This window comes from Artemia franciscana, chromosome 14 (genome assembly GCF_032884065.1).
Source record: "Artemia franciscana chromosome 14, ASM3288406v1, whole genome shotgun sequence".
NCBI classification, from domain to species: domain Eukaryota; kingdom Metazoa; phylum Arthropoda; class Branchiopoda; order Anostraca; family Artemiidae; genus Artemia; species Artemia franciscana.
The window spans coordinates 39089774-39117486 of record NC_088876.1 but is presented as its reverse complement, the minus strand read 5'-3'; the positions used below and the strand labels follow the sequence as shown (position 1 = coordinate 39117486).

The following is a 27713-nucleotide window of genomic DNA, read 5'->3' as shown; positions in this document are numbered from 1 at the left end:
CACCCTTTCCCGATATTTTAGGACTATTAGTCCTATACGATCACCCCTGGGAACAAAAAACAATAAGTAAACACGCATGCATGATCTTTCTTCTGGCAAAAAATGCAAAATTCCACATGTTTGTATATAGGATCTCTGATAGATATCTCTGATACGATCTCTATAGGTATCTCTGATACGATAGAGATCTGATTTATTGTTCAATTTAAACTTAAAATGAACAAAAGTTACTGCAGGCAAGAGTTGACCGCTGCCCTTTTCCCCTCTTCCCTAACCATGGAAGGCTAAAGGTTGCTGCGTCGTTTGCGTTTTATTGCGTTTGTGTTTTAGCAGAGATACGAAAAGAGCTCAAAGAGAATCATACTTATAGAAAGAGTGTCGATTTTGATAAACGCAAAGTTGTGGAGAAGCTATTTGTTGTGTTGTGGAGTTGTACAGAAAGTTATGGAGAATAAAGACTATTGAAATAGGCCTAGCCAAAGCTATGCCAGAGGCTGCCACAAAGCACCTTAAAGAGAAGCTTTGAAGAAATCAAGAACGAATAGTAGTTATGCAAACATTAAAAATTGTTTTTCACAGTATTGCTCTAAGTTTTTTTTTTGTGTATGTTTGTTTTCCTTAAACAAAAAAGTAAAACTATAAACGGTGATCAGACATCTTGCTGCTGATGGAATTGGATGAAGCAAGCGAACTTTTTGGAGTTTTTTGCTAACCATCCCTCTCTGAAGCCTAGCTAGAAGCTATTGTTCAATGTCTTCTAACGCGTTGAGCTTAGTTTTATTTTTAACGCTATACTTTAGTGTTTCAAAACATCGACGAAATATAAATATAAAACCGCTATATTAATCAAGACTACTGGAAAGAACTACTGAAAATAAACTGAATATTTGATATATAATCATATTAATTCTTAGAAACTCACCAGTTCAAAATTTTGTTTCACTGCAGTTTATTTTTTAATGTTTTAAATATAAAAGGAAATATCTGTAATGCATTTCGTTACCAGTGAAGCGGAAATGACGCAGCAAGCTTTAGACTTTTACGGTTAGGGAAGGGGGGAAAGGATTTTGATTCTCAAAAAGGGAACTAGAACTTTCGATTTCCAATCGAATGATCCTCTTCCAAAGTCTGTACGACCTCCTCTTCCAGAAAAAACATTGTATGTTAACAATGGACAACTTGCGTAACTTACAGCCCTTGCCCCAGGGGTTATGGGGGTTTTGACAACCTTGGGGACATGGTCTTTTAGTCTTTGGACTAATTAACCAAATTGCTATCTCATTATTTAGACCGGATGCATTTTGGGGAAAAATGCGTGAGGTGGGGCTAGTTGCCCACCGACTATTGTTGACCCTTAAAAAGAGCACTAGAACTTCTAATCTCTGATTGAATGAGCCCCCTCTGAAATTTACGTGACCACCCCTTTCATATAAAGTAAAAAAAAAGGGTAAAGGATACGGCATTAGACTTTACAGTCCGTACCGGCGGTGCTGATCTCCGTTTCTTGGCCTTTCAGCCAGGAAGCGCAATGGGGGGTTGGGGGCCAGCCATCCTGTGCTTTCGCACACCCTTCCTGTTTACCTTCCCCAGATTTCTCCAGGTACCCATTTAGAGGTGGGTCGACTCTAGCTAAGCTTACAGAGTCACGCCACTGACCCCCGTCCCAAACTGAAGAATTGGGTACACTGGGATTCGAACCCGCGTCCTCTCAGACAAGGGATCCCGAATCCAGCGCACCAACCCACTCGGCTCAGGCATATAAAGTACCTGAGGAAAAAAAAAATAATAAACCATTGAAGCCTCATGGTTCTTTACAATAGGTCTAGCGTTTACAACGCTGTAGCGTTGCGTATGATTTGTTGATTTTTCTTTAATTTAATGTCACTTTTCCCGTGCTTTAATTTAATGTCACTTTTCCGTGCTTAAGCCAAATAATTTGTCAGAGTAACACCGGATCTACGAATATTTTCACCAGAAACCAGAACAGGAGGTTAATCATAATTGTCAAATTTTGTCTTATGAATAATCCAGTCAAGCTTAAAATGAACAAGAAATTACCACAGACAGGAGAAAGGCTAGCGCCTCTTGAACTTACTAAGATCAGAGCATCATTTACACATTACTGAAAACAATTTTGTTTTTGAGAAATATGTTTTTATTTGTCATAACATCAAAAAAAAGAGCCTCAATAACCAGGATCACTAACCGAGTGATAATTTAGTGCGTAAGATATTATGTTGCTGTGAATGTCTGAAATCTGTTTAATGTCGACATTCACCGGTAAATGTCCGTAATTCATTTTTCTCTGCTTGGATTCAATTAGCTTTGCGAATCAGCTTTTTCAGTCTTATGCAAGCTTTGACGGTAGAAGTTATGCTAGTTTGGATTAGGTTGAATTAGATTATAAACCTCAGAAATGGGGTAAAATCTAACCCAATCGAACCTAACCCTTCACCATCAAACCTTGTACAAAACTGAAAAACTTGACTGGCAAAGCTGACTAAATCCAAGAAGAAAAAAAAAATATTTCGGACATTCACCGGTGAATGTTGACATTCACCAATTTTGGACATTGACGCTCCCTGGCATTGTCTGCCCCTACGCCCAGGCCTAGTGGGCCTATTGGTAAATCCTGGCCTTATTCTACTAAAATCAGTCTTGACGATCGATTAGTTTAATCAGAATACACGTGTCCCCTTGCGTCCACTCAAAACGCATTATATACAAATTTTGACCGTTTTTGCAGACAAAAAAGCGTTAAGCGCATGACTTTCCACAGCCACGAAGATTGTCACATAAGACCCACCATGATATGACAAGAAAGGCATGATCGGAGCTCGAGAAAGATATGGAAGCAAATTTCCCAAAACGGTTTTTGCTTCTCTTGAACATTTTGGAAAATGTCGCTCAGCGCCTTTTGTAATTCTCGTATCCAAAGGGCTCTCAAATCGAGCTAAGCTCTAGTATTTCCTGTTTGCACTTTACATGCCTAAAGATTGACAAGCTTAGAAATATTAATGAATTTCTTTAGTTAGACTTTTGACAACAGCAAAGACGAAAAATTGCCAACTATTCTGAGATTGTCAATGACCTTCAAATTTTTTTGCAGAGTAGATGGAATAACCAGTTTGTTGTTGTTAACCGTCCAATCTGTATAGCTAATTGCTATTCTAGTGAAAAATCTGAAAGTCATTGCATACACCTGACGGTTTTAGTTGGTTTTGTAAGGGACGTTATGGAAATTCTTGACCAGGGTTGTCATATTAAAAAAAGGTACTTGTGTATTATTCAGAACACACTCAATAAGTGAAGTTAGGTTCGGAATTGAATCAATTGAATAATGAACAAGTACCAAATATTTAATTAAAATGTAATGCACCCCACCAACATATATTTAATGTTCAAATATATAGCCCAAACTTTTGATTAAGCTTTTGTTACACTTCCAAAAATGTTCCTTCTTGTAAGAGTATAAAGTCATGTTCGGTTCATTGATGCACTGTTTTGTTATGGGCAACAACCCCTTATTCTGGAAAAATATAATTGTCTCTTTTTCAGTCGTTGGTAAATCCCAAATCTTCATTTCAAAATCCATATTCAGACACTATCTTCTATCACTATGCATAGCAAACTAAACTGAGTTTTGTGTGGCTATGAAACTGGATTTTCTCAGCAAAATTCTTGAGTGTGTTCTGAATTGAATCAATTGAATAATGAACAGGTGCCAAATATTTAATAAAAATGTACCTGCATCGTAGTTTTTTTCACGAAAGAAACTTCACTTATTGAGTGTGTTCTGAATAATACACAAGTACCGAAACTTTTTCACACGCAAACCAATAGTCTGTATTGAGCAGGTACTGTCCGACACTTCCTGTGTTTTCTCCCCATTGGAAGTGTCGATGGTATCGACACTTCCTGTGGTTTCTCCTTGCGCTCATTTAGAACTGGGTCGATTCTGCACGAGCTCACAGAGTCATACCATTCACCTCCGTTCCAAACCAAATAACCAGTGACACCAGGACTCGAACCCTTGACTTCAGGATTTTAAGTCTTGAGCGCCAACCACTCGGCTAGGACAGCTCACATTTTTGGCAACCTTTTTTCGAGAATTGTATAAAGGAAAACAAGTTTTTTCGACTGAAAGTAAGGAGCAACATTTAAACTTAAAACACTAAAAGTTAAGGTTAGGTTAGATTAGATAAGGTTAGGTTAACTTTGGTTATAAATATCAGAAATGGGTTAAAAACCTAATATAAGCTAACCTAACCAAAGCTAACGTCACTTAACCAAACCTAATCTAATCGAACCTAATGTGTCATCATCAAACCTTGCATTAAATTGAAAAAGTTGACTGGTAACACTGACTGAATCCAAGGAGAAAAAAAAGGTATTTCGGACATTCACCGGTGAATGGCAACATTCACCAATTTGCGGAAATTCACGGTAACATATATATTCCAGCAATTATCGCAATGCGTCTCGCTTGTTTCAACCCGTGTACCTGTAAATTGAATCAACCGTGACGAAACAAAAACTGGACATAAGAAGTTACGGGTGACAAAACTTCATTGAAAACATATAATTTGGGCTGTATATTTGCATATTAGGGGGGGGGGGTAAAGTATAGCGAGGATAAATTTACAATATGTTAACTGTGATTATTCTGCCTATTATAAAGTAAGAATTGTTTTCTTAATATGGGTAGCCCTCCTGCTGTGGTCGATATATCATACAGGTACCTTTTATTTTCTCCATTTTTAATTTGTCCGGTACAAAAATCCTGTATATTTTTTTCTATTCTCCAGGAAAGCTGACGTTGCAACAGCATTGCCATATCTATGGGATCAGATAGTGCAACCATAATTCAAGTAAATTCAGTTCAATTCATTTCATTACAAAATGATATAACACATAACATTAATCCAAGTGGCTGCTTGAAGAAAGACATAAAAGCATTTGATACTGGGCAACCATATATATATAAACCAAACAAAGCTCTTAACAAACGAGCAAAACAAACAAAAAAGGAAATAAATAATAATATGTAAACAACCAAATCGTTACACATCTCTAATCACAAAAAAAAAAAAAAAAAAAAAAAAAAAAAAAAAAAAAAAAAAAAAAAAAAAAAAAAAAAAAACTATAAAATCATCTATGAACTAAGACCCAAAAGAAAGTTTTTCAGTTTTCTCCTAAATAAACCAAGGTGCTCCTCCGCCCGAATGCTCTCTGGAAGAGAATTCCAAACCTTAGTACCAAGATATCTGACAGAAAAAACAGCTCTAGTTCTACTTGTGTATTCAGTGACTAGATTATCAGCATTGCGGGTACTATAACTATGAAGTGGTTTATTTTCTCTGTAAAAACCATTAAATACCTCAGGACTGATACAATTCCAACACTTACACGAGAATATTCCTGCTTGGCAGTCATGAAGTTGCCGGACCTTAAGCACTTTAAGTTTATTATAACATGCCTCAGTGTCATTGATTTTTTCCAAGTATCCACCAATAAGTTCCATAGCTTTGTTTTGAAGAATTTTTCATTCCTTTAAAATTTGAATAGAAGTTGCTTGACCACAACACACATCCATATGAAATATATGGGTAGACTAAAGCATTATATAAAACTGTGGCAAAACTGGTGGCAAACTGGTGGCAAAAAATTCTTAAAATTTTGAATTGCTGCAACTCCTTGTGCGACTTTCGTTGCAACAACATCGCTATGTCGTTTCCATGAAAGATTGTAACATAGGTAGAAACCAAGGTATCGAAAATCGTGCACTTGTTTCACTGGCTCCTTCGCAAACACAAATTTTCCATTAATGTCCTGAGACTCACCCACTCTTGAATTTAAAATAAAACTGGTTTTCGCAATAATAACTATAATGTAATAGTAACTTATAATAATAATAATAAGATAGCTTAAAGTGTAAAGCCTTCAAAATCAAACTATGTAAACACTGACTAGAACATGTTAATTCATTGTCATCAGCAAACGAGGTGAGACAAGAACCTGGCAGATAAAACCTCATCATATCAACACATACAAAATACTGCAGAGGACCAAGCACCGAGCCTTGCGGTACCCCATAATCTACAGGAAATGGGGCAGAAGCGACATCATCAATCATAACTTTAATAAACCTACCATTCAAAAAATTTTCAAACCATAACAGTGAAAATGCTCTGAAAGACCATTTTTTGAACGATAATGCGCCAAATATGCGATTTGTCAAGTGAATTAGTTTTGAACAATGCACCGACTTGAAGAATCATCTGCTAACGCTAGTATCCACGCAAGGACTACAATATGTTTTATTATACGGTCTGACAGAATTTGCTAGAAGGGGCAAGTGAAATCCCTGCTGCACATCTGGCACAAGAATCTATCTGGTACGACACGACATCTGGCACGAGACGCCACATGTTGTAAAACTTGTATTTAAGGCCAATTCTCTAAACTAAGCAAGCTCTGTCGATCGTTTCAATTCTTTTTTTTACCTTTTTCATTTGGTTGTCAAGATATCTAAAACTCTTTTTTCTTTTCGTGATATATAACCTTTCTCTCAGTCACTTAAATTCCTTGAAAATTGAGGTTTTATATTTGCAAGGCATTGCCATATCTTGAGTGCCCCAAATAACCTCCCTTATACAAAGAAAGGGTCTTGTTCCCTGTGAAACGTGTGATTTTGCTACCAAGAATGTTAGCGCTCGAAAATATAGGGAGAAGGGGGGAGGATTTTTTTCAGCTTATTTTTAAAATTAAAATACAAAAACTGTAATCTTCAAATATTGTGGGTGGTGGTAATTGTGTAGTATTTCGATTTTTAATGATAATACAAAAGAAAGGTAATTTTCAAAATCTAGTAGAGGCAAATAAACATAGATGGGAGTATATGCCCTCCCTCCCAGTTGACGCCCCTCTTCACTATAAATCTACTTTAACTTTCATCGAAACGACGAATATACTTATGTTATTGGTACCAAGGCTGTATTCAGGGGGGATAAGGGGGTTTGAACCTCAGCCCCTCTGAAATGTTTGTCCGACTCGTGAAACTTAACAAAATACATATAAACAAATTTTGATGCGTTTTTTAAAGTTTTTGTACCCCCATCCACTGGAAAAATTGCTTTTCTCCTGCCGAATAAAAATCCTGGATAGAGTCCTGATTGGAACCATTAGTTTTAGACCAATCCATTTCCCATGCGTGAATTATGATATCACTTAGACTTAATTTAGAAAATTACCCAAATTAACTGAAAGAACAGGAAAATGTTCCTGTTTTTGCGTATTTTTTGTTTCTCTTCAACTCATTTACGAATTTAAGAATGTAGAGCAAATTTCATAGCTAAAATTCGGTTGAGGGATAAAGATGAATCTCGGTTCGTAGAAATGATGTCCTACGTTTAAACTTTAAAACCTTAGGACCAAAGAATATGTATAAGTTACAACAGTGGGAACTGGCGCTAGTTTCGACAAAAAACAACGTCATCTAGCGATCAGCGAAAATTGACTTTTTTTCGGTATAACGATAAAAATAATTAATTTAAGTTGAGTAATCAGTAAAATTAGTCTAGCAATAAGTGTTTGATATCAATCGTCGACAGAAAAAAACGTTAGATGGTATTGATGATTTTTTGCTGAATCTAGTGCCACTTTCCACTCTTAAGTTGCCCATACTCTTTGTATATAACTACAGAAAAATAAATCACAAAACCCTTAAAGCGAAATATAATCCTCAAAGTACCAAGAACATCCAAATGAAAAGATTTTTTACCTCCTGGCTCAATCTTCCGTCTATGCATACCTGAAAATCGATATTTTTTACGATTTTTCTTTTGGTTGTTGATACAAATATCAAATCTAAAATATAAAAATATCAAATTTAAACAACATTAAGAGGCATCAAGATTTTATTTGTTGCGTAAATAAAAAGATGTTTTTGTAGTTAAATCAGTTAAATAATAATTTGAAGCGCCACAATTTTATCAATTTTATTGACATCCATATTAATGTCTATCTTAAATTTATGGCAGTGTTTTTCTTTGGCTACAGCAATCAGGAAAGGTAGTTTCTGGATCTCAATGTTGATATTTTTTTCGCTCATTTTCTGCTTTTTTTTCAAACACGTCCCTTATTTTCAATGTTGGCTAAGCGTAAAACGAATTAATGTATATGGAAGCATTTTTCCTTAAAAGTTGAGTTCCTGGATTTTCCTAATTTTCTTGTAAGACCTATATGATTGTGTAATTTTCGACGCAACCAATTTAAAGAATCACATTTCATTTTTAGTATCCTTGGTATTTTAATAGTAGTTTAATAACTTATGAGCATTTTCTTTTATTTTTATCCCTCGTGTAAAAATTTATGCTATGCTGTTAATATAAGCTTACAGAACCTGTTAATATAACAGCTTCTGTAAATAAAATCTTTATTATTTTAAGGATCAGGACCTACTCTTTATCTGGCCTGGGATAAAATTAGAATAAGAAGGGATACCGTTTGAAAAAAATTGAGCCTTTTTTTTATTCCGATAATCACGGCGCCAGGTAAATAAAGGTGCCTGATATGCCAATATTCATTTATCGTGTCCAGAAAGTTCAAGGTTTTAAATTTCAATTGAACCTTTTTTTTGAAGGAGTCAACAGAGAGATTTCCAGGAATAATATCCCCAGAAAAATGGTTCCAGGTAGAAGTACAACGCTGGATGAAGCTGTTCCTCAAGTACTCGGGCACAATCTTGCTTTCCTGGACCCTTGTTAGATCTTGTCTCTCCGTTCAAATAACACGTCGCGCACGGATTAATAATTGCTGTTCCAAAAACTTTAAAAAGCATATACTACCGATGTACCATCAATCATTCAGTTTATTTAAAGGCAAAAGAGAAAAAGTTACGAAACTTTAGACCCTCCACAATGGCTCGTCGGCCATGAGAGTGAGAGAGAGTTTGAGAGTGGGAGATTTTTTTCTTTGTTTCAAACATCAGTAGGGGTACAAAAAACTTAAAAAAAGCATAAAAAATTTGTTTATATTCATTTTGCTACATTTTTACGAGTCGGAAAGACATCTCGGGGTGGTGGGGTGACTGGTTTAAACCCCTTGGAAACAGCCAGTAAGAAAAAACTGCAGTTTTAATGCCTCGCAATTCTTGGCAATCATTATATTTCAAAAGTGTATGTAGTCGATTTTTAAAATGACTAAATCGATTGGGGATGGACCACTAGATTGGTAAGACAGCCATAAGAAATATGTGAGTGAATAACTGAATGATATATCATTAGCAGAATTCACTTAAGCAAAAAATGCTGCAGTTTCCGTATTATTTCAACTCCAAATTTGGAAGAAATAGCATTACTATGGCGCCCCCACGATAGTTTGTAATCAATGAAAACCCTTAGGTATCCCAGGTAATTCACTTGGTGCACTGACTCCCCAGATACCAACAGGACCACAAACATCAGCAGGCATTCATTGTCTTCAGAAGTTCATGAGAAAGGTGTTTTTCACGTTGATACAGAGTAAACTAAGGTTCATAAAAACTTCCAGGCTTCTTCATTTATCATAAATACCTAGAAAATAAAATCGCGTGGTATCGACATATACAGAATAAATCAAGGACCTAAAATGGAACCCTTAGGCGCTCCACATTTTAATGGATGCGAGGATGAAACAAAATCATTTAATACCACCTGCCTGGATCTTCTATGAAAGTAACTTTCCAACCACAGTAACGGAGCACCGCGAATTCCTAGACACTTAAGGCGATCCAGTAAAATTATGGAATCTACGGTATATATGGTAATCTACGGTAAATGTCTTTCTTAATGTCTTCGGTTCCGAAAGGTAAACTGAAATAACGGTTAACATTCGTGAATTAGTATTAAGCAGCAAATCTTCTCACTAGACGGTTTTTTATGGCACTTGGTATTAACCAAGTGACATATAGCAATCGCCAATTCTGTCGGTCTGCCTGTCTGTCGGTCTGTCTGTCTGTCGGTCCCGGTTTTGCTACTTTAGGCACTTCCAGGTAAGCTAGGACGATGAAATTTGGCAGGCGTATCAGGGACGGGACCAGCTTAAATTAAAAATAGTCGTTTTCCCAATTTGACCATCTGGGGGGAGTGGGGGGCCGGTTAATTCGGAAAAAATAGAAAGAATGAAGTATTTTTAACTTATGAATGGGTGATGGGATCTTAATGATATTTGATGTTTGGAATGATATCGTGTCTCAGAGCTCTTATTTTAAATCCCGACCGGATCTGATGACATTGGGGGGGGGAGGGACCTAAAATCTTGGAAAACACTTAGAGTGGAGGGATCGGGATGAAACTTGATGGGAAAAACAAGCACAAGTCCCAGATACATGATTGACATAATCGGAACGGATCCGCTCTCTTTGGGGTAGTTGGGGGGGGGGTAATTCTGAAAAATTAGAAAAAATGAGGTATTTGAAATAATGATTAACATTCGTGAATTAGTATTAAGCAGCAAATCTTCTCACTAGACGGTTTTTTTTCCAAGAAATGTTTTAAAAATTTTCACTGCTTCGCGTTGTGGGCTGCTCTTTACTAGGTTGCAGATATTGCTGTGACGATGAAAAAGAGAAGCATTAATTTTCATTTTAGCCATGGCCTGGCCACCCCTACAAATATAAGGTTTTCAGTAAGTAAACACTCCTCATTATTTTGATAAAGATCGTTTTTGATTATAGGCTACATAAAAGAGTTCAGGAGATGAGGCCCAAATTCAAACAAATTATTTTTGTATCAGTTTTTATCTCGTTTTACAACTTCAGATGAGTGGCTTGGATGCAGTAGTTCAAAATCTGTCATATTGTGTTTTTATGGCACTTGGTATTAACCAAGTGACATATAGCAATCGCAAATTCTGTCGGTCTGTCGGTCCCGGTTTTGCTACTTTAGGCACTTCCAGGTACGCTAGGACGATGAAATTTGGCAGGCATATCAGGGACCGGACCAGATCAAATTAGAAATAATCGTTTTCCCAATTTGACCATCTGGGGGGGGGGCCGTTAATTCGGAATAAATAGAAAAATTGAAGTATTTTTAACTTACGAACAGTTGGTCAGACCTTAATGAAATTTGATTTTTTGAAGGATATCGTGTCTGAGAGCTGTTATTTTAAATCCCGACCGGATCTGGTGACATTGGGGGGGAGCTGGGAGGGGGAAACCTAAAATCTTGGAAACACTTAGAGTGGAGGGATCGGGATGAAACTCGGTGGGAAAAATAAGCATAAGTCCTAGATACATGATTGACATAACCGGAAGGGATCAGCTCTCTTTGGGGTAGTCGGGGGGGGGGGGGGTTAACTCTGAAAAATCAGAGAAAATGAGGTATTTTTAACTTACGAACGGGTGATCGGATCTCAATGAAATTTGATATTTAGAAGGATATCGTGTCTCAAAGCTCTTATTTTAAGTCCCGACCGGATCTGGTGACATTGGGAGGAGTTTGGGGTGGGGAACCTAAAATCACGGAAAACCCTTAGATTGGAGGGATCGGGATGAAACTTGGTGGGAAAAATAAGTAGAAGTCTTAGATACGTGATTTACATAATTGGAACCGATCTGCTCTATTGGGGGGGGGGGAGTTAATTCTGAAAAATTAGAAAAAATGACGTATTTTTAATATTCGAAGGAGTGATTGGATCTTCATGAAACTTCATATTTAGAAGGAACTCGTAACTCAGGGTAATTGGGGGGGGGGGAGGTGCAGTTGGGGGGAACCGGAAATCTTAGAAAATACTTTAAGCGGTGAGATCAGGATGAAACTGGATGGGAAGAATAAAAACCTGTCTAAGACACGTGACTGACATAACCGGACCGGATCTGCTCTCTTTGGTGGAGTTTGGGGGGGGGGTAATTTTGAAAATTGAGGTATTTGTAACTTACGAAAGGGTGACCAGATCTTAATGAAATTTGATATTTAGAAGGATCGCTTTAAGGCTCTAATTTTAAATTCCGACCAGATCCTGTGACATTGGGGGGAGTTGGAGGGGGAAACCGGAACTCTTGGAAAACGTGAAAATTGGGATTTTTTTTATCTTACGAATAGGTTATCGGATCTTAATGAAACTTGATATTTAGAAGGAATTCATGACTCAGAGCTCTTATTTCAAATCCCGACAAGATCTTTTGACATTGGGGGTAGTTTGAGGGTGAAATCTTAGAAAATACTTGGAGTGTAGGAATCGGGATGAAGCTTGGCGGATAGAATAAGCAAATGTCCTTGATACGTGATTGACGTAACCGTACCGGATTCGCTCTCTTTGGGGAAGGGGTTCAGTGATTTGGCGAGTTTGGTGCTTCTGGACGTGCTAGGACGATGAAAATTGGTAGGTGTGTCAGGGAGCTGCACAATTTGACTTGATAAAGTCGTTTTCCCAGATTCGACCACCTGGGGGGCTAAAGGGAGAGGAAAAATTAGAAAAATTAGGTATTTATATCATTCGAATGGGCGATCGGATCTTAATGAATTTTGATATTTAGAAGGACATCTTGACTCAGAGCTCTTATTTTAAATCCTGACCGCCTTTAAGCCTCTTATTTTCCTTTTAAATCAGTCTATTGATTCATAGAATTTTGCTAGAGCTCATACCATATGATTTTTTGGCTCTTAGCTCTTCTTGCCTCGTCACAAGTGCCATATGAGCTCTTAGGTCTTGTTTTTCAAAGTAAAATTTTTGTGCACGCCATCTTAAATTATGTTGGTGGGTTCCAGAGCCTTGTTTGGTTCTAAAGATCCTTAAGAATACCAATTCTTTCTTCATTGCGTCAAGTGCCTCCTGAAGGATGGGATTTGTACTACCGTTATTCGCCAACTAAGAAAACCGACTACATCAATCTCTGAAGTTATATTGCAGTTAAACCTTGGCATGATAGATTGACCGACCTAGAATTCAGAATCAGCATAGCTTGTTGAACATGCTTTTTTTTTATGGGTGTGGATCTCGGTAAATACCCTGATTTTTATATTTCAATCTACGACAAATGCCAAGTCATTTCAGAGGATGTATTTTGAAACGCTTTACAAAATTTCAAATGTTAAAATGTCTTTTAGCGATGACTCTACCAAGTTTGAGTTTATTGACAGGTGTGGCCGTGCTGACTGATGTCAAGTAGGAACGCATCTATTAGTTTTGCCATTGGACTATACTATACAGACATTATAAAAGTGGGGGTGTGTTGAAAATTGGCCTTTTCTCAGAGGAGTCATAGGTCCTTTGAATTTTCTTTATTATTTTTTTTAACAATTTCAGGCTTTTCAAGGGGAGGGATTCCCTCAGCAGGTTTGCCACCATGGTCAGTTCCTTAAGTGCTAAAATTGCCTGAATTTGCGTGATGCACCACGATTTTCGAGCCCTTGAAAATTTTTGAAGGCTTCCCAATCATTTTGGCTGTCCAATCATAGTTAGCTATCTGAAAATGACTCACAACCAAAAAATCCTGCTGGTAGGGAGAAAGATGTCAATCAAGACGATGTAGATTGGAATCAATGATAAACCCTAGATATCACAGGTGCACTGGCGCAGTACAAAGGTGCAGTGTTCCCTTGCTGCACTGACTTCCCAGATAACACAACAAAATCAGTAGTATCGACAGGTGTTCCTTGTCTTCAGAAGCTCACGAGAAAGGTCTTATTAACGTTGATGCAGAGTATTTGAGTTTCATAAGAACTTCCTGCCCTCTCAACGCTTCATAAGATTTTATTACAAGTTCATTAATAGACTTCAGCCATGTTGTTAGTACTGGTCCTCAGCGAAAGTAGTATCATGAACACCTTGAAGATAAAGTCGCATGGTATTAACATATACAAAATAAAGAAAAGGACCTAAATTGGAACAGTGATGCACTCCACATTTTGATGAATATGTTGGTATCGTATTTTAATTATGAAACACTATATTTAAAAGTCTGCATGGATTTTCCACGAGAGTAACTTACGAGAATCAAGATGAGGTTTTTCCTACATCTGTCGGTCCGTACTTGCCAGATTAGGTTTAGAAGACTGAATTTTTTTTTCAAATGGTACAATAACGTTTAAAAACAATAAAGTTTAAAAACAATAAAAAAAATGGTACAATAACGTTTAAAAACAATAAAAAAATGGTACAATAACGTTTAAAAACAATAAAAAAAATGGTACAATAACGTTTAAAAACAATAAAAAAAAATGGTACAATAACGTTTAAAAACAATAACGTTTAAAAACAATAAAAAAAATGGTACAATAACGTTTAAAAACAATAACGTTTAAAAACAATAAAAAAAAATGGTACAATAACGATTAACGTTTCTGCCCTTCCGCAGAGTGGTTCATATTTCTTTCGACAATCCAAGCATTTTTATGTTTTTTTTTTCATTTTTAGGTTTCTAAAAACCTTGAGGCTCTTTAGAATACTTAAATAATTTACTTGCTGCGCCTTTGATATCTGTCTCACTTACATGGGTGCTAGAGTTACTGAGTCATTTTTCAGGCCGTTTAATGCCTCTGCTCGAGTTACCATCACATTTCGCTACTTACTTGCCTCATTGGGTTTTGAAGACTGCACATTTTTTTATGGGTGGGAGCACGTTCATTTAAAGTTCTTTTTGCAGAGGGGGTATTAAGTATATTCTTGGGCTTTGGGACACCTCCAAGGTCCCTTCCGTACTTTAAGAATTTACTTGCGGTAATTTTAGCATATGTTTCACGTCCTTAGATGGGTATTATAATTCTCTGTGGCATCCAATGCCTCTGTTTGAATTTCGAGTATGTCTCAATATGTACTTGCAACATTTTGGGAAGGTGAAGTTAACGGCAGTAGTGACCCCATAAGGCTTTTTATGACACCCAGGGCCGCTACTCTTTTCTTCCTTTAATGACTTAAGATGACAAAGAAGGTTTAACGGCGACGCCCTCAGGGCAAAATGGAGGTGTATCTTACGTAATAGAGAAGGTTTACTTTGGTTGCTTATTACACAATAGGGTTTGTTTAATTTTGGTTGTTATGTAAACGGGAATGTTTTCTTCGAGACGGAGGTGCATGTTACGTAATAGGGAATGTTTTTTTAAGAGACGCAAGTGCTTATTGGGGGATTTATTGGGGATGAGGTAATCTTACATGACTTGTTATATTTATTGGGAATGATGTAATGGCAGCACACACGTGCGGTGTTACGTAATGACGGTGCACACACGCGTGTTACAGATAATTTAAGAGATTCTCTTTCGGGACTTCATTTTTTCTTTCAAGGCGTTTTTTCTTCTGGATTTCATTTTCCTTCAAAGCCCGTTTTTTCTTTCAAGTGTTTTTTAAGATTTCATTTTCTTTCATGGTGTTTTTTCTCAGGGAGCCTTTATTAACTAAAATAAGGATTCAGAAATAGGCTGAATCCTTAAAAACGGACACCAGAGAGGAAGGGTTTTTACAAGAAGTATTGAAGTGGTAGATCATATGAGAATAACAGAAAAGTAAAGAAAATAGAGAATGCATTGAAGCAGGAGCTCAGAGGCGTGAAGTGGAGGGCACGAGTAAAACTGCCAAGGATCTGGAAGATGCAGCCATACGGCATGATATTAAAATATTTTTTTTGCCTTTTAAAAAAATTAAGAGGAAGTAGTCTATCCAAATTTGTCGCAGCTAAAGATAAAAACGGGCCTCAATTAGTGAAAAGGAAAGAGTTACGCAGAGAGATGGGTTGAGCCTTCTTGGAATGTCTTAAGCTGTGATAAAGTTGCAGGAAACGACATTCAAAAGAATGAAAAAAAGTTTTCGGCAGTTTTTAAGTAAAGAAAAATTTATTTTGCAAAAAAAAAGTTAGAGGCAGTACTAAAAAGATAAAAATAATAATTCCGTAGTTGCTGATACAGTGGACAATGAGTTATTGAAATACGTTGTTGCAAGAACTAAAAATTTTGAATACGATTTTTAAAAAAGGGAAGTGCCTAGCGATTTTAGAAAAACTTTAATTAAAACGTTTTCTAAGGTGATAAGTGTGAGTGCGGTAATTAAAGAAACATTAGCTTGATGTCTTCTGGAAACAAATTACTTAGAGTGATGGTGCTTTTTAGACTTAAAGATGCTGTAGATAAAGTTTTAGGAGAAGAATAGTTTGGCTTCAGGAAGGGAGAGGATGTGTTTCAAAATGAAAGAATTTTCGGAGGTTTTTAGAATTCAGCATGGAAGAATAGGTTTGAAAATTTAGAAAAAGGCTAAGTCACTTATACTAGGGATAAACGAAGGTGAAAGGTGATCTTAGGTAAATACAAGATTGATCAGATGGACGGTTTCACTTAAGTGGTTCACATCCTAGTACTATAGTGAAAGAAAGATTGAGATGGCCAAGACACGTTTTGCTGGTGAAGGACTACAGATTGCTAAAGATGGTCCCTTTTTTGGCCTTCCATCTAGGGCCAGAAGAAGAACAGGTTGTCCACGAATGGGATGGGAAGAGATTGTGAGAAAGGATTAAAAAAAAATGGCAGGAGGCTATGAGGGAAGCTTTTAATGGATTGCTATGGAGGAGGAGCTTACGCAGGTATGTTGGCCTTAGGTGGCTTGGTGCTGTAGTGAGTTGTTAGTAGCAGTGGTAGTTCCAGAGATATTACAGATACGTCCCTTCGACAATATGGTTACACGTAGCGTCTTCGATTTAGTTTACCTCCCTTCTTTCAATATCCCCGGAAAGTTTCAATTTAATGGCCTTTGCCGTTCATGGAAAATTGCTGGTGCGCCTTTTTGACAACCAGGACGAGCGTAGTGTCTTTTGACTCAGTTCAATCCACACTAAAATTTTCAATTTTGTAGATATTGCAGATAGGCCGTTTTGACAACATGTATGCGCATACTCTTTCTAATTTAATTTAACACCCCCCTCAACATTCCCTGAAAGCTGAAAGTTCTAGCTGAATTCCCTTGGCTATTACTTGCATTTTACAGATTCGTTCTGTTGACAACCTTGATGTAGATAATGTCTTTTGATCTTGTTAAATTACCCCTTGACACTCACTTAAAATTTCAACTTGATACCTTTAACCGTTCCTGCTATATCTCAGATACGCTCTTTTGACAAACTGGACAAACATAGTCTCTTTTGAGTAAGTTCGACATCTTCCTCGACATTGTCTCAAAGTTTCAACTTATTTTTCCTAGAGGTTTATGAGATATTGCAGATTCAACGTTTTGATCACCTGGATGCACCCATCCCTAAGATACTTAACATGCGCCCATTTGATAATCTGGACACATATACTGTTTTTGGATTTAAATCTACATCCTCCTTAAAATACCATGAAAGTTTCAGCTTTAATATCCTTAGCAGTTCCTAAGATATGACAGATATACACATTTGACAACTTGGATAACATTGTGTCTTTTTATTTAGTTTCACATTCCCCTGAAAATGTCCTGAAAGTTTCAACCTAATACCCCGAGGCATTCTTAGCTATTACAGATCCACCGTTTTGACAACCTATATACACAAGGTGTCTTGATTTATTTCAACACTCCCCTAAAGATTTCCTGAAAGTTTGATCTTAGTAATTCTTTGGAGACCCAGGATCAAGCACACCTCCCTCCTTCTCTGTAATAAACCTATATGTACAGAATGGACAACTTGCATAACTTACATGCCCTTGTCCCAGGAATTATAGGGGCTATATTTTCCTCGGAGACATAGTTATTGGACCTTACTTGAAAAATTGACTATTTAAGATTTTGACCGAATGTATTTGGCGGTTGAGGGGGAAGGGAGCTAAGAAAGGCCAGGGAGGGGTCTTTTTACTATCAGTCAATTTTTCCTCTTGAAAATGGTTTTGGTACTATATCCTTAAATGTCCAATGGAATGAGCCCCCTCCGAAGTTTTTACGACAACTCTTTCTTTACGAAGTGTCTTCAGAAATAGATATTACGAATTCAAGAAATATCGCTCTTTACTTAGGCTGAGCTATTGCACTGGCTCTGACTTGACTTGGTATGACTGGGAGATATCAGCAGTTCGTGGTAACGAACTGTAGTAAGGAGCGACCCGGCTCAATAGTAACCGAAACAAAAAAAAAAATAGAATTTCGATACCAATAGAAAATAAACACATTAAAAAATAGCTTAATATTAAAAAAAGGTCATTGATTTTTTCTTCTTTTCTTCGAAAATATGTTTGCAGCTGATTTAATGCTGTTTTGACCCTTGGGTGTGTGCAATCTTCTCTTTCTCGTTGTGGACGCTATTAACACCCTTATTCAGAGATCTGATAATTGGGACTTAACACTCAATTTTGCTAGAGGTTGTGTTCTGAAAACGCTTTCAATATGTCAAATGGTAGGATGTCTCAATCAAGTTTGAGTTTGTTGAGACATCTGGTTGGGATCAGTGAAACCGGATTGGGTCACTTCTCTTATTTTTTCTCCATTTGGCTCGTGGAATTTGAATTTTGGCAGATGATTTTGGTTTAAACTACGCAAATTATCTCTTGGCCCTCATAAGTGTCATTTCCAAAGTTTCTTTCCAAACCATGTCCTAGACCTTCTCATTTCTGAGAATGCGCAAATTTTGTAAACAAATTTTGTAAAAAGAAATTCAAGTACTGAGGCCTTAACAAATGTCCTATTCTTTCGAATCCCGGTCCCGGCACTTTTTTTTAAAACCTTCTTTGAGATGCAGGTGTATGTTACGTCAAAGGGAATGTTTTCTAAACGATACAGGGGTTAATTCCGCTATAAAGAATGTTTTCTATGAGATGCGTATGTTAATTACTATAAAAGACCTAAGGATGTAGGGAGAAACCTTCAGGGCCCGCCAAAGTCAGGGTTTCTTTGGATATTCTTTAAAAAACCTACGACGCCCCGTCCAATTATGATTTTCTTGATTGTTATGCAATAGGGTATGCTTGTTACGTGATAGTTTCTTTGGGTGTTTAAAAACCTACGAGGGTCAGGTGGTAAAACCTTAAAGACGCCGGGTCCTAGAGAACAATTCCAATGGAGGCCCTAGCAAGCACTTCCGACAGGGCCCCTAGCAACCAATTTCAACGTGGTTTCTAGCAGTCAGTTCTATCGGGGCCCCTAGCATCCAATTCCACAGGGTCTTAGCAGAGAATTTCAAGGTGGTCTTAGTATCCAATTCAACCGGCACCCTAACATCCAATTCTCACGGAGGACCCAAGCAGTCAATTCCAACGGCGTCCTAGCACACAATTCACGGCAGCCCTAGCATCCAATTCCGCCGGGGCCCTAGCAACCAATTCCGCAGGGGCCATAGCAACCAATTCCAACGGGGGCCCTAGCAACCATTTCCAACGGGGATTAAGCAGTCAATTCCAATGGGGGCCCTAGCAGTCAATTCCACTGGAACCCCTAGCTTCCAATTTCACCAGGGGCCCTAGAAGTCAATTCCAACGAGGCTCCTAGCATCCAATTCATCCGGTGCCCTAGCAACCGATTCCAAGGGAGGCCAGGAAGTAAATTTCAGCCTGTATGATAAGTGTTATTAATTTTCTAACAAACTTTTATTGTACATACAAATTATATTAATGAAAATATATTTACAAGCATTATTAAAACACTGAAAAATCAGTTAAAGCACAACAAACGAAAAAATAAAACGTGAAAACAAATATAAAGGATAAAATATAAGCAAAAAGAACCATGAATTAAAGAAGCATGATAACCATAGCAACCAATTTCAGGGGGAGGGGTGGAAAGTTGACATTAGAGATAAAGTTCCGCCATATTTAGAGGTATTTTCTCAGAGTTTTTTTTGGAATTTCCACGTGTCTATTGCTCTATTAGACGCTATTGCAAGAAAAAGAGACATAGTTTTTTTGCGTTTGGCTCTTTCTGAGAGGTTTTAATGAAAGTGACATGTGTCTTTGAGCCAAGACTATGCATGTTTCACGTAACCCTGAAGCCAAACGCAGAGGTTTGGCTCATGAAAACATTAACCATAGGATTTAATGCATGATTTTTAATATGACAATATCTGGAAAATGTAGTTAGGAATGTGTGGGGGCGTTAGCGGATGCCAGAAGGCCAGTAATAGTGCCACACGGCGTTGTGAATCGCAATGGTATATCACGGAGGGTTGGTTTGCGTCAACTTGAACCAGTGGATTTAATGATGCTTTTTAATAAGAAGATACGTGGGAAATGTCTTAGGAATGATGAAGGGGTGCTATAGGGTGCCAAAGAGCCAATAATAGTGTGGCGCGATGGTGTGAATAGACATGGTGCATTACGGAGGGATGGCTTCCGAAAAAACCTAAACCATTGAATTTAATGCATGATTTTTAACAAGAAAATATCTGGAAAATGTCACAGGAATGATGAGGGGTGCTAGAGGGTGCCAGAGGGCCCAGTCACAGTGTGGTACGGTGGCGCGAATTGACGTGGTGTATCACGTTGGTGGGTGGATTGCAAAAATATGAACCAATAGCTTCACTGCATGATTTTTATCATGAAAATATATGAAAAAAGGTCTTAAATATATGAAATATATGAAAAAAGGAATAATAATGTGTATCACCGGGATGCCATGGGCCAGCTACATAGTGCCATGGTGGCATGAATGGCTTGAACTAACGTGCTCGACAGCTTTAAGTTAAGATGGGAGGTGTTAAAAGAATTTTTTGGCTGGTGAAGGGGAGCAGAAATTCAACAGCCAGTCAAAGAAATGAGACGTTTTTATCAAGAGTTCTCAAAAACTGCCTAATATGGTTTCAATATATCTCTAGTAAGACCCCCCTCCTCTGGAATTGGTTGCTAGAGGGTCGGCCAACCACATATTGTCACGGTGGCATGAAATGTGCATAGTTTTGGCTAAAAGAAACATCTTATTTTCAATAAAACCTCTCAGAAATAACCGAATGCAAAAAATGTCTCTTATTCTTGCAGTTACAATAGAAACGTAGCATTTTCGTAAAAACCTCTCTGAAATACCTCTTAATATGGTTAAATTTATCTCCAACATCAATCCTCCATCCTCCCCTCTGGAATAGGTTGCTATGGTTCACACCTTTCTTTAATTCCTGGTTCTTTTTCCTTTATAGTTTTTCACGTTTTGGTTTTTTTGTTTGTTGTGTTACAACTTCTTTTTCTGTATTTTAATAATGCTTTTAAATGTGTTCTCATTAATAAAATGTGTATGTACAAAAAATATTGTTAGAAAATTAATAACACTTACCATGTATGTTCATATCTAATAGAGCAATTTCTAGTAATCGATTTCCCCGTCCGTATGTCAATTATTACAGCCAAATGTAGACTCGCAATTCATTTAATCATACTAGCATACTCGAACAGGGGATTCTTCGTGCATGCAATAGGTCATCATGTAGGATAATATTACCCGAATCAAAGCATTATGAATAGTTTTGCTAGTTTTCTTTAAATTATATAGTTTCCCTGAAAAAACGCCTTGAAAGAAAATGAAATCCCAAAAAAATCTTTTAAAGTATTATGTAACACCCGTGTGTGCACCATCGTTGCGTAACATCTTATTTGGTTCCTCCTCAGTTACAAGCGAGGGTTCCTCACGAGCCCCTGAAGTCTGGCATGCCTTGCGTTATCGCGTCATCCTTATCATAAGTAAAATGTCCTTATTACGTAGGCTTCCCGTTTGACTATTCCTCCCCCCTTGGAATTGATTCCTATGGGGCCCATTGAAATTGGATGCTAGGGCCCTGGTTTGATTGGATGCTAGGGCCCTGGTTTGATTGGATGCTAAGAGCAACGGTCGAATTAGATACTAGGTCCCTCTAGAAATTGACTCATTGAGCCCTCTCGTTGGAATTGATTATTCTGGGGCCAATTGAAGTTGGTTGCTAGGGCCCTGGTTAAATTGGATGATAGGAGCCCCATTTGAATTGACTCATAGGGCCGCTGGTAGAATGGGATGCTAAGGCCTCCCGTTGGAATTGGATGCTAGGACCCCTTTGGAATTGATTGCCAGGACCTCTGTTGGAATTGGTTGCTAAAGCACCGTTAAATGACTGCTAGGGCCCCGTTGGAAATTCTTTCTAGGGCTCCCGTTCGAATTGGTTGCTGGAGCCCCTGTGGAAGTGAATACTACGGACCTTGGTGTAATTGGATGCTGAGTACCCGTTGGAATTGATTTCTAAGGGCCCCGTCGTAGTTGGTTGTTCTGACCCCCGGTGGGATTGCTCGCTTGGGCCCGATGCCTTGGAAGTTTTCCTCAACTGGCCCTCGTAGGTCTTTAAACATTCAAAGAAACTTACGTAACAAGCAAACCCTATTACGTAACAATCAAGGAAATCCTTTTTTGCGACGTCTCGTAGGTTTTATAATGAACATCCAAAGAAATCCTGATTTGGCGGGCCCTGTAGATTTTTACCTACACCCTTAGGTTTCTGAAAGTAATTAACACTTGTATCTCTTAGAAAACCTTCCCTATTACGTAATTGACCCTTGCATCGTTTAGAAAGCATTCTCGATGACAGAACATGCACCTGCACCTTGAAAGAAGTTTTTTATGAGTCGGTACTGGGGTTCGAAGGGATACGGCCCTTGTTAATATTGTTGAGACCTCACTGTTAATTCAATTAAATCTCATCTCTCTCTTTCTCTCTCTCTCTCTCTTTGTCTCTCTCTCTCTCTCTCTCTCTCTCTCTTTTTCTTTCTTTCTCTCTTTCTCTCTCTCTCGCATTTATGTATGTATCTGTGTGTTTGTGCGTGTTTTTTATCTCTCACTCTCTCGGCCTTTGTGGTTGAGCTGCTGTTTGCTTGTCTGTCTCTTTCTCTGTGTCTATGTGTCGTTTGTTTGCTTGTCTCCGTGTCTATCTTTGTCTGTTCGTATGGATGAATATGTGTGTTTGCATTTTTTTGCGTCTCTTTCACTCTCTATCCCCGTGAGTCTGAGTGAATATTTGCTTGTCTCCATGTATATTTTTTCTTGACATAGCACTTATTCCATTTCAGGGTCATATTTGAGTTTTGACATGGTTTCAGCTAATAATAGTGTTTTCATTCGCTTGGTTTTTCTGTACAGTGCATCCACTGTCAAGACAATGCACGCATAGATCTCCAGTAGTGTTACCACTAGTACTTGTTTCATAGTTCAAATAATTGTCTTTGTCAGCAATCAACGCAACGATAACTTTATCATGTGCACATACTTTCTCGGAATATTTTGTCTTCACTTTTTTCAAATATGATGCAAGAATTTATCATTCCAATGTACAAAACAACTGGTTAGAAACCTATAATAAACTAGGTAGTGTCAATGACCATCCATAGAGTGCCACGGAGGTAGTCGCATAAAAAAATCCAGAAAGTCTCAACAATTCTTTGACTAAATAATTAGACTAAAAAACTAATAAAAAATCAGAGTCCAAAACTCTGAGTAAGTCCTAAAAAATTTTTTTTGGGGGGAGGGACAAAAGGTTTGGAGGAGGAGCATTGGAGGCCTTGGAGGTGGGACATGGATGACGATAAGTTTCTTCTAAAAGAAGTGTTGATATAAGCACTCATTCCCATGAACATGATGATACAAGTGGTTACACTATGGTTATGTTATATATGCTGTCATGTCATACTATATCATAAATTATATTAGTCTTATTTGAAATCAAAGGAAGTGGTTTACTATGTTTTCTTAATCATCTTCTAACAGGTATCTGAAAATGAAATGTCGACTGGGTTAGGCTAGTGAAATACCTCTTTTGCATTATGGTCATCTAATTAGGAAAAATTCTTGTTTTTCATCTTCTCTATCTGACATTTAACTAGGACAAGCCTCTGGTGTAGTGACCTTAGTATAGGTAAGTTTTAGTACCCACGATAATATTCTTTTTGAAGGGGAAAATACCCCTGCCTTCTAAAATCCTGACTGCGTTAAAGCCTCATGTGTGCAGTTTTTGGTCAGTAAAAGGAACAACTTTTAGTCAAAAGATTGTTTTTCATGTAATCCTTTTGTTTCTCTGTGATTCTACTGTACGAACGAGTTAATCATTTGTCTTTTACCCCTCCAAGGAGAGGTACCAAATGTTTATATGTAAAAGTGTATGTCAGTTAAATAAATAAATGGAATTTGGATTTTTATTGAGATATTAATTTTATTTTTAGGAGCTTAAAATGGTTCGTCGCAAGGGAGTGTATGCACCAGTGGAGCCAGAAAAAACAAACGGCGCTGGAAATGGAGATGTGTCTGGATTAAAGCTTGAACAACAACGTGAAAGCTATTATGTTAATGGCGAAGCTACTTCTTTCCTAACTAATGAGGAATTGAATTATAGCACTGTGCTAAATCGATCTAAAAATGGTGATAAGTGTGGCTTAGGTGACTGTTTTTCGCCAAGATTTATTCAGCCATTAGCCTCAAAACAAGTGTTTCTTGTAGTATTTTGTCTCACCTGTATTTTACAAGGAATGTTTTATACTTATTTCGCAAGTGTACTTACAACCTTAGAAAAACTTTTTCAAATCCGTTCGAAAACAACTGGCATAATAATGAGTGCCACTGAAATTGGACAAATAGTGGGATCTCTTCTTCTGTCCTATTATGGCGGTCAGGGCCACAGGCCGAAATGGATTGGATGGGGCACAGTGCTGTTTGGTTTGGCCTCTTTGTTTTGCTCGCTTCCTCATTTTTTGTTTGGGACTAATGTTGAAACAGCTCAGAACGCTAGTTTTAGTGGTTTTCGTTTTGACGATTCTGAATTACTTTGCCATTCAGATAAAGGCAATAAAACAAGCTTGGAAGGTATGTTGGTATCTCAAAAGAAAATTTAGCAGTAAAATTATTAATGCAGAAAAAGTATCTGAAAAAATACATACATTTTTGCAAAAATGCATTAACAAACAGTAGTTTTCGTGGTTATTATTTGATGATTCCAAATCACTTTACCATTCAGATAAATTTAATAGTTAAAATATAAATATAAATATATATATTTAATAGTTAATAGTAAAATATAAATATTTAATAGTTAAAATATAAATTTAATAGTATGGCTATAGGCACTCTTACGAATGCATAATATTTAATGTTATTTAATGTTAATTTAATGTTAGTACTTAAAACATTAAGTACTTTAAGTACTTAAAGTACGTTTAAGAGTTTAAAGTACTCAAACATGTAAAAGAATTTTCAGCGAACGTCAGTTTTATCGGCTGTCGTTCTTTTTGCATTGCTTAACCATTCAAATATAGTGGATAAAACAAGCCTAGAAGACATATTAAAGAAAACCTATGAGCAAAATTGTTACTTTAAACAACGGTATTTGAGTACCGCTGAAATTTTTTGTTCGTAACGTTAGTTCGTAACGGTCGTTTTCAGCTAACTTTAGTTTTATCGGTTTTAATTTTTATAATTTCTCATCACTTAACCATTCAAATATTGTGGATAAAACAAGCTTAGAAGACATATTAAAGAAAACCTATGAGCAAAATTGTTACTTTAAACAACGGTATTTGAGTACCGCTGAAATTTTTTGTTCGTAATGTTAGTTCGTAACGGTCGTTTTCAGCTAACTTTAGTTTTATCGGTTTTAATTTTTATAATTTCTCATCACTTAACCATTCAAATATTGTGGATAAAATAAGCTTAGAAGACATATTAAAGAAAACCTATGAGCAAAATTGTTACTTTAAACAACGGTATTTGAGTACCGCTGAAATTTTTTGTTCGTAACGTTAGTTCGTAACGGTCGTTTTCAGCTAACTTTAGTTTTATCGGTTTTAATTTTTATAATTTCTCATCACTTAACCATTCAAATATTGTGGATAAAACAAACTTAGAAGATATATTATAGAAAATCTATCAGCCAAATTGTTACTTTAAACAATGGTATTTGAGTACCGCTGAAATATTTCGTTCGTAACGTTCGCTTGTGAAACGGTCGCTTTCAGCTAACTTTAGTTTTATCGGTTTTCATTTTTATAATTTCTCATTACTTAACCATTCAAATATAGTAGATAAAACAAGCTTAGAAGATATATTAAAGAAAATCTGTCAGTCAAATGGTTACTTTAAACCACGGTGTTTTACCGCTGAAATTTTCGTTCATAACGTTCGTTCGTAAAACGGTCGTTTTCAGCTAACGTTAGTTTTATCGGTTTTCATTTTTATAATTTCTCATTGTTTAACCATTCAAATGTAGTCGATAAAACAAGCTTAGAAGATATATTAAGGAAAATCTATCAGCAAAATTGTTACTTATGCAACGGTTAATGCCGCTGAAATTTTTCGTCCGTAACGTTCGTTTGTAAAATGGTCGTTTTCAGCTAACGTTAGTTTTATCGGTTTTCGTTTTATAATTTCTCATTACTTTACCATTCAAAATGGATAAAACAAACATAGAAGGTATCTGAAGGAAATATATTAGCAAAATTATTAATTTAAGAATGGTTTTTGAATTCCGCTCAAATCATGGTGTCGCATAGATTATCACTTAGAGTGGAGGAGGAGAGTGGGCAGCTGTGTTAGCCTTAGGTGGCGAGATGTTGCAGTGAGATAATAATAAAAATAGTCGTAGTATGTTAATAAAAAGAAATGAAAACCCATCTATACACAGGGGTTGTATATATGTATAACAATTGTTAACTAACAGTGGTAGCTAACAATTTTCTCCTGCTCGTGGAAAAAGATGTGTTAGCTAATAGTTCTCAGAAACGTATAAACTGGATGGGAAATTGCAAAACTAAAAGCTCGAAAAAAAATGCTGCTCCGGTTACAAGTTAGACCGTCACTGAAGATGTTGGAAGAAAACCAATAAAAATAATTGTTAATAAGAAATATAGGCAGTTATGGATCTTTGCCAATTCTATAGCGTTAAAGCTGATCATCCATATTTGTTGCATTATCAGTTTTGGGTACTTTTTTAATATTCCGAACTTTGTTAATATCTCGAGAAATGAAGTTAGATTAATCATAATGAAAAAATAATGAAATAATGAAAAAAGTTAATCATAAATGAAAAAAGCTCGAAAAAAATGCTGCTCAGGTTACAAGTTAGACAGTCACTGGAGATGTTGGGAGAAAACCAATGAAATAATTTGTTAATAAGAAATATAGGCAGTTATGGATCTTTGCCAATTCTATACTGTTAAAGCTGATCATCCATATTTATTGCATTATCAGTTTTGGGTACTTTTTACGAGAAATGGAGTTAGGTTAATCATAACGAATTATATCAAAATATGACGAAAATGTATTTTTAAAAACAAAGTTATAGAAAATACAACAAGGAATTATGGAAAGCAGGCCCCCCAGAACGGATTACATTAAATACCTAACCTCTACCAACCTCTATATATTAAATACTATATTTAATTAAAATAATAATAATAATAATAATAATTTATTTATCACCCACTTCACAAAACAGAGGTTAAGTGGAGTAAATACAAAAGGAAAACAGCAAAAGTAAAACAAGAAACTAATTTAATCACATACAGAAACAAGAGCTAAGAGCTCATATGGCACTTGTGACGAGGCAAGAAGAGCTAAGAGCCAAGAGCTCATATGGTATGAGCTCTAACAAAATTCTATGAATCAATAGATTGATTTAAAATGAAAATCAGAGGCTTAACGCCGGTCAGGATTTAAAATAAGACCTTTGAGTCACGATGTCCTTCTAAATATCAAAATTCATTAAGATCCGATCACCCACTCGTAAATTATAAATGCCTCGTTTTTTCTAATTTTTCCTCTCCCTTTAGCCCCCCAGATGGTCGAATCTGGGAAAACGA

At 36.8% G+C, this 27713-nt stretch overlaps 1 protein-coding gene across 3 annotated transcripts in view; it reads left to right on the top strand.

The window, feature by feature from the left end:
• The window catches only part of LOC136035694 (solute carrier organic anion transporter family member 74D-like), a 147372-nt gene that overhangs the window by 46658 nt on the left and 73001 nt on the right, over positions 1-27713 (top strand). For all 3 annotated transcript variants that reach the window (XM_065717631.1, XM_065717632.1, XM_065717633.1), the window contains one exon: positions 24087-24723. In XM_065717631.1, the coding sequence (XP_065573703.1) occupies positions 24096-24723 (628 nt within the window). In that variant the 5' untranslated portion in view covers positions 24087-24095. The remainder of the gene's footprint in view (positions 1-24086; positions 24724-27713) is intronic.